General features: G+C 63.3%; 1 protein-coding gene across 11 annotated transcripts in view; it reads right to left on the bottom strand.

Moving 5' to 3' along the window:
- Nucleotides 1–1338: 1338 nt before the first annotated feature.
- Nucleotides 1339–7486, bottom strand: part of Il21r (interleukin 21 receptor) — a 55220-nt gene continuing 49072 nt past the window's right edge. For all 11 annotated transcript variants that reach the window (XM_058582638.1, XM_058582636.1, XM_058582637.1 and 8 more), the window contains 5 exons: nt 6750–6904; nt 6040–6220; nt 5758–5863; nt 4866–4950; nt 1339–3859 (listed from right to left, as the gene is read on the bottom strand). In XM_058582638.1, the coding sequence (XP_058438621.1) occupies nt 3131–3859; nt 4866–4950; nt 5758–5863; nt 6040–6220; nt 6750–6904 (1256 nt within the window). In that variant the 3' untranslated portion in view covers nt 1339–3130. The remainder of the gene's footprint in view (nt 3860–4865; nt 4951–5757; nt 5864–6039; nt 6221–6749; nt 6905–7486) is intronic.

Below are 7486 nucleotides of genomic sequence, written 5' to 3'. Positions count from 1 at the left end.
CAGCCCCAGGGCCTGAGACATGCTAGTCAGGCACTGAGCTACCACGGAGCCACTGAGCTACAACCCCCACCTCTTGGGTCCCTTTAAATATGGTCCCTCCTTGGATGGAAAGTGAGTTCTCCTCGCAGGGAGGAAGATAATGCTAGGACACTTCCTGCTGCCAGCAATAGGAACCCACCACAAACCAGCTTTAGCACAAAAAGGGAACATATCAGCTCGTTGCCTCAGTCAGGATAGGCTGGGGCGTGCTGCGTAACAAACAGCCCAGCTCTAGCCACTTCAAACAACAAAGGATGGATTTCTGCCTCATGAAAACATCCAGCACAGGTACACTGGGAACACTGGTCCTCGCCTCTTCAGGCAAAGACCCCGGCTGATGGAGGAGTCACCATCTTAGTCACCACTGGTCACCGACGCAGAGGAAAAGCACTCTAGGGGGCATTTTGACTATAGTTAGATGCTCTATCCAGAAGTGAGATTTGCCACTTCTGCTCAAAGCTCATTAGCCAGCCCTAGTCATGTGGCCTCCTGTGACCACAAAGGTCCAGGAGGTGCAATCCTGGCATGTGCCGGCAAGGCCCAAAGCTGGAAATAATTGGTGCAGAGCATAATGATTTCCGTACTCATGGACCTCAAAAGTCTGGGAGGTATATGATTTCAGGTATGGCTGGATCCAGGTGCTCAAGAGATAGTCCCAGGAATAAGTTTCCACATCTCGGTCCTGCTTTCTTACACGTCACCTTGGTCTCAGGCAAGCTGTTTGCCCCTGGTTCCCCCAGCAGCTCCCAGGCCCGGGCTCTCCCCACAGCTCAGCAATCCCAGCAGACAGCAGGATGTGGCTGTGCTGAGGTCACACAGGTGCTCCCTGGGCTGGCATCAGCCACACCCACCGGGTGCAAAGGCACTGGCGCCCACGGGTGCTTGCGCAGAGTCTTCGACCTCTTTATCTGGGTCCCCTGCAGCAGAGCTGGCTGAGCGAGGGCTGGACGAGGACCGAGAGCCTCAAGTTCAGCTTCCAAGTCTAAGGATGGGTTTGGTGGGTGCACGGCCTCGGGCAGGTGGCTGTCCTGCCCCCTCAGAGCCTGCGGGTGGGCATGGCGGACAGGAGGGCTTCACGAGAGGGTACAGGTGGTGCACCAGGCGGCCCTGAGGGCCATTCCACAGCCCAACCCCCGGACCTCCTCCTCCAGCCCCCCCAGCCCAGGGCCATCAGCCCTCTACCCTACCCACTCCTCCCCCAGGAGGCCCACTGTGCGCATCATGGCTCCGGGTCTGTTTCCAGTGGTCAGTTTGCGGCTGGAGGTCGGCCGTGGTGGGACAGTCACACCAAGGCAAGGAGAGAGCTACAAACCAGGCTTTATTGAGTGTCTACTATGCACCAGGCTGGGGGAGGTCAGTGAAGCAGGCAGATCTCGGGCTTTGTCTTCGGCGTCCGGCTCTGTCTCTCCACCTCTGTTTGTCCTTCCATCCGTCCGCCTGGCCGTCCGCCCACCTACTTCCTGTCCATCCTTGGTGGCGGCCTCTCTTGGCTCCAGCCTCTGCCGCCCTGTTCACGTGCAGCCTCTCCTTCAAAGGTGGAGTCGGGGAGGGACGTCCGCCCCAGGCCACAGCCCCCTGGAGAACTGAGCCTCCGCTCAGGTGGTGTCTGCAGGTGGCACCTTCCAACTGCCGCTCGGGGGAGGTGTGACAACCACAGCAACCTCAGCCCAAGTGTCCAGGGGGCGGGGCGGGGGGCTCTCACACGAGCAGGACCTGGGGTTTCACCCAGGCGCCCTTCGATGCGCGCGCCCTGCTCCCAGGTCCCCAGTCCCCAGCGTTCCAGAACTTTCCAGGCGCTCACTGAGGACTCCTCCAGTATCTCTCTCAGCAACTTCTCCCAACTGCCTTGCTTCACAGGAAAGTCCTGGGCAGACTGTCAGCAGAACTAACCCCTGCCGCCTCCTCGCCCAGCCGACCCGGCTCCCACGGGAGGGTCCAGGCCGGGTGGGGGATCCCCGGGGCTCCTTGACCCTGTTGGCCCTGAGACGCCACCTCTAGGTGGGCACCCTTGGAGGGAAGGCTGCCTAACTGCTTGAAAATACAAATAGAGGCGTTTATGAATCGTCTGTCACCCACAGCTGGCTCTGGGACTGAAGTGGGGCCAGTGACATGGCTTCATTCATTTTCAACAGGCTCTGAGAAGTCACTGAAAACCGACTGTCCCCGAGTCTCCGAGTCCCCGGGCTGAACACATAAGACATCAGGGCTGGGGGGGCTGGGCCTGCTGCAGGGGCCCGGAGGACGTGGCCTCCGGCCACTGGTTCCTCCGTGTGTCCCTGACGCCCGTGAGTGCACAGGGCGGGTCCCGTGGGCACCGTGCCCACTCTGGGCTCCCAGCGCCTGGCACCGTGCCCAGCCTGTACCTGGTGCTTGATGAATATTTTTGAGGGTACAAAAGGGGATTTTTTTAATGGGCAGCAGAAGCCAAAAAAGAACCCTGGTGGCAGGGACTGTTTCCAAGGGACACGGCTGAGCGGTTCGAGGCCCGGAAACCCCGAGTACCCGCTTCAGAGGGCCCTGGGCCCAGGCTGTCAGTGTCACCTGGTTTCTCACCCCAGCCACCTCTGCACGGGCAGGAAGCTGGTGGAGGGGCTGCTCAGGCTGCAGACTGAACCGCGGCCTCCCCACCCCGGGGCTGGCCAGGCTCCTGTACAGGTGAGGAAGCAGCCCAGAGAGGGACTGCGACTTGTCTGGGCAGCACAGCAGGGGCCCCCTGGGCGGAATCTTCCTGCGCCCTGAGGGCTCACCCCCTCCCCAGCCCTTCCGAGAGGTTGCAGGGACAGCCTGGACGTGTGTGGCTGCTGGACTCTTCCCGGGACCTGGGGCCTGGCTTGGCACCTGTCACAGGCAGTGCCTGAGCCCAGCAGGCTGGTGGAACGGCGGCCATTGCCTGTGCCTGCTGGTGCTCTGTCACAGCCAGGGCCACATGCAGCTGGGGACACGCCACCGCACACCCAGCCACGCACACCGTGAGCCACAGGCCCAGAGGCCCCTTCCCCGGGGACCGAGGGCCGCGGGCCTGTCTCTGCTAGTGCCCGGGTGGCCGTCTGTGGTGGCCAGCTGGGGACAGGGCAGCTGGGTCACCGCCTCGCTAGCTGGCTTGGGCCGTGGGGCCAGCGGGCGGAGGGCTCCTGACCACCCATTGGCGGAGGTAGCTCCGGGGCGGCCCCTCGTCCCCGGGGCCAGCGAAGTCACACTCGACGGGGCTGCCGCAGTCGGAGCCCGCGAAGCCGCTGTCAAAGGTGTCCATGTCCAGGCCGGCGGCTGGGGACCCGGCCTCACTGTCTGGGGCACCCCCTGGGGACCAGCCCTCCTGGTCGGCCAGGGTCAGCTCCAGCCTGTCTAGGAGGCTGCCCATAGGGCCCCCCAGCCCAGGGCCGCCCGACGAGACGCAGCCGCAGGACAGGACCGTGGTGGCCGGGCCCAGCAGCAGGTCCCCAGGGCCCGGCTCCAGGCTGGTGTCCAGGCTCAGGGCGGGGTAGCCATCGTCCCCGCAGCTGCAAGGCCAGGTGCACGGTCCCTCGGCGTCCACCACGGTCACCGTGTCGATGGACACCAGGCCGTACGGACGGTCCCTCTCCTCCCCGAAGGCTGAGCCTCTGGAGCCACCTGCTCTGGGGGAGACCGGGCCCCAGGAGCGAGGCTCGGACACCCCGTCAGTCTCCAGCAGGTCCGCGGGCCCCGCCAGCCCTGGGGACTCCAGTCCCTTGGCTGGACTCCGTGGGGGGACGCAGGCGGGCAGCTCCAGGGTGGACAGTACCACGGTGCCCCAGGGCCCTGGGTCCAGGCTGGGGGCGCAGAAGGGCGAGCCCACCCATCTCTGTGGAAGAGACACAGAGTGAGGTGGGGACACAGGGGCACAGGACAGCAGGGACAAGACATCGGGGGGGAGAGAACAGATCAGGACCTTGATGGCCCTCGTCCATCAGGTCCCCACCTCTGTCCTGCCCACTCTGGGCCTCAGTGTCCCCACCCATCATGGGCAGCTCCTGCCCTCAGTAGCCTGCTCAGTCACGGTGGCCCCGAGGCCTGGGCTCTGCTGGGTGCACGGACAAAGTTCCCAAGTCCCCGTGACAGGGGTCGGAGGCCTGGACAGACCCCTCTCTGTCTCCCCTCTCTGTCCCCCACTCTGTCCCCTGTTCTACTTCCTCCTTGACCATCCACAAGCTCCAAGTTCTCCTGTTTATGTGTCCCCATTAGAGGGGACACTCAGCCCCTGCAGAAGCCTCACCTTCTGTGTTCATGCACACAGCAGGTGCACAATAAGTGTTTATGAACTAATGAGTTGAGTGAATCAATGACAAAGCCCTTGAAGTGCAGATGACAGGGACACAGAATCAATGGGACAGTTGGGCCTCAGGGGAGAAGTAGGCAGGTCCCAGGTCCCTCCCTCCCCGCTCTGGGACCCCACAGCTGCACCAGGTAAACAGCAGGAGCTCAATCAGTGCTCTAGGTTGTCTGGCTCAGCTGGAGCCCGCAGGCTGCCCCTCCCCCCGTCACCACATCCTGTCTTTGGGCCCCTCCTGGGGGTGCCGAGGGTGGCAGAGGGTGCTGGGCAGGAAGGGGTGACAGCAGGACCCCCTCCCTGCCCACCCAGGTCGGGGCGGGGAGGGGAGGCTCAGGCCAGTGCCTGTCGGGAGCCCGTGGGTCTGTCTCTGAGCTGGGAGGCCTGGGGGGCCCGTCCGGGTCTGGTGACAACACACGCTGTTGCCCTGGGAACTGGGACGCCCAGGCCGGGCTCCAGGTCCCACGGGGCCACGACACTCCGGGCCCACAGGGTGGCCAGGGTCCAGATGGAGGTGGGGATCTGGGAGGGGCTCGCTCACCTTGAAGTCCCCACCGTGGCCCTCGTACAGGGGCTGGAAGAACCGCTTCGGGCTGGGCACGGGCGCCCACACCTTCTTACACAGCCTAAGGGGACAGAGACCACCAGAGGCTGTGACCGCAGCCAGAGGGTGGCCCCGACTTGTCCTGCAGGAGACGCTGCCCCTCCAGGACAGTCCTGCCCCCCCCCCAGCCTCTGATTCCGCCTCCGTGAAGTGGGAGCAGGGGGTCTCCGGCCTCTGGCAGGTTCCTGGATGAAGAGGTCCTCGTGTGCAAACACTGCTGTCCCTTCTGAGCCTCCACTTCCAGGGAGGACAGGAGGGGCCGCTCCACAGGGCCAGGGCAGGACCACCTAGGTGCTGGGTGCTGGTCCCCCGCCCGTAATCCGAGGATGGCGAGTTCAAAGCCAGCCTCAGTGAGGCCCTGAGCAACTCAGTGAGACCCTGTCTCTAGATAAAATATAAAAGGGCTGAGGACGGGGCTCAGTGGTGGAGCACCCCCAGTTCAATACCAGGTACCAAAAAACAGAGCAAACCTCTGGTTAAGCAGAGGGGGTGGGGGAGGGTGCTCATGTCACTCCACCAGACAAGGTCACAGCTGTGAAGAGCACAGGGTCCATGCTGCCCCTGCCCCAGCTGTGTGGCTTTGGGCAAGTTCCTTGACAGCTCTGTGCCTTGGCCTCTCTGTTTGTAAAACAGGGGTAACTGCGGTGTATCGGCTCGTGGGCTGCCGTGGGTGGCGTGGGTGCTCTGCACGGCGTCCGGTGCGTGGTGAATGTGAGCTGCCCATTAGGATCTCCATCATGGTGACAGGCCCGTCCCCCAGCCCCGGGGAGGGTCTTGCTCAGAGGGGCCATGGCCCATCCCCCTTCCCTGCTGAGGACCCCAGCCTCACCTCCAAGGCAGGTGGACCTTCAGGCCCAGGAAGACAAGGACAGGGCCCAAGATGACCAGCAGGAGCAGCAGCAGCAGCTGGGGGGGCCCCCAGCCTCCCCTGGACTCTGCAAAGGAAGGCAAATGACCTCATCTCCGCCTGTCATCCCAGCGGCTCGGGAGGCTGAGACAGGAGGATCGCAAGGTCAAAGCCAGCCTCAGCAACTGAGCGAGGCCCTCAGCAACTGAGTGAGGCCCTGAGCTGGTACCAGGAGGGGGTCGTCCACTCCGGGGTCACACCTACCCTCCTCCGGCGGGGTCTGAAAGATGACGGGGTCGCTCCACTCACTCCAGGTCCCCCGGAAGGAGGAGCCCGGCTGGGGCCCCGCCCGCACCTGCAGCTCATAGCTGGAGCCCTGGCGGAACTCCAAGGGCAGGAGGGAGACGCTCCTCGAGTCCACTGAGACCAGCTTTGTCACCGGGCTCTGCGGGGCAGAAAGGACGCTCCGGTCAGGCTTCCCCGGGGGCCAGCCCCTGCCCCTTGCAGAACCGCCTTTCGGCAGCCCCCCGTGGAGGGGGCTGGGGTCTCCTCTCCTGCAACAGGCATCAGGCTCCGGGCCAAGCTGGCCACTCTCAGCAGGGCCTGGGCCTTGGCTGGTGGACTCCCTAACTCTGCTCTTCCCCGGAACTCTCCGGAGCAAAGGGCACCTGTGAAGCCTCCACATTGGGAACAGCTGGCTCTCTAACCCTGGGCCTGCCCTCGGATATGTCTGGGACTCTCCAACTATGGCTCTGCTCAGCAAAGTGGGAACCTTGCAGAAGGTTCCAGAAGGTTCAGGAAGTTTCCGAAACCTCCTCTATTCTGGTTGCATGGGTGGGAGACGGGGAGGGGGTCTCCCCCCACCAGGGAGAACTCAGTGGTGCCTGGGGCTGCAGAGCTCACCTGTCACTCACACTCCCCGTCTCACACCTGGCTGCTCCCTCCCCAAGCCGGGCCACCCGCGGGGTCCTCACCCGAGCCCAGGGGTCCCCGCGGTTCCTGTACTGCAGCTCATACTGCATCCTGCCCCTCAGCGCGTAGAAGTCAGGCTCCTCGTAGTCAGAGCACCAGGAGACGTTGTAGTGTCCCGAGAAGGTGACCGTCACGTTGAAAGGAGGAGCCGGCTTGACTGAGGGGAGACACCCAGAAAGATAAGGCAGGGTGGGACTTAGCTGCAGCCCGGAAAAATCTGGAGGCCTCCAGAAGTCCCCTCCCTCTCCCTGGCCATCGCCCGCAAGGCCAGGGTCAGCAACCCCAGTGACTCTGGGCACAGCCCTCCCCGCCTCTAGGTCTCCGCTGCTCAGACCAGGCGAGGGGTACAGCCTCGGCGGCCACGGGCAGGTGTCAGTCAGAACTGGGGACACAGGTGTGAGGTGATGGAACAGAAAGGGCTGTTCTTGGGCTTAAAAGGGACAGCCAGGACCCGGGCCCAGGCTGGCCAGGTGGAGGAGCCCACACCAGGATTGTCTAAGTATTTCCAGGAAAAAAACAAAACAAGACGCTGTAAAACCTGGGAATCGAGACGATCCTGTGAAATCACTCCAGTTTTGTTTGGTTTTGTTTACTTTGTGGTACCGGGGACTGAACCTGGGGCGCTCAACCCCTGAACCTCGTCCCCAGCCCTTTCCATGTTTTATTTTGAGTCAGGGCCTCCCTACATTGCTGAGGGGCTCACTCAGTGGCTGAGGCTAGCCTCCAATTTGCGATCCTC

This window comes from Marmota monax, unplaced genomic scaffold (assembly GCF_021218885.2).
Source record: "Marmota monax isolate L192 unplaced genomic scaffold, Marmota_monax_Labrador192_F-V1.1 WCK01_AAM20220418_F8-fsc00086, whole genome shotgun sequence".
NCBI lineage: Eukaryota > Metazoa > Chordata > Mammalia > Rodentia > Sciuridae > Marmota > Marmota monax.
The sequence above is the reverse complement of the archived record's forward strand: the minus strand, read 5'-3'. Positions and strand labels throughout refer to the sequence as shown.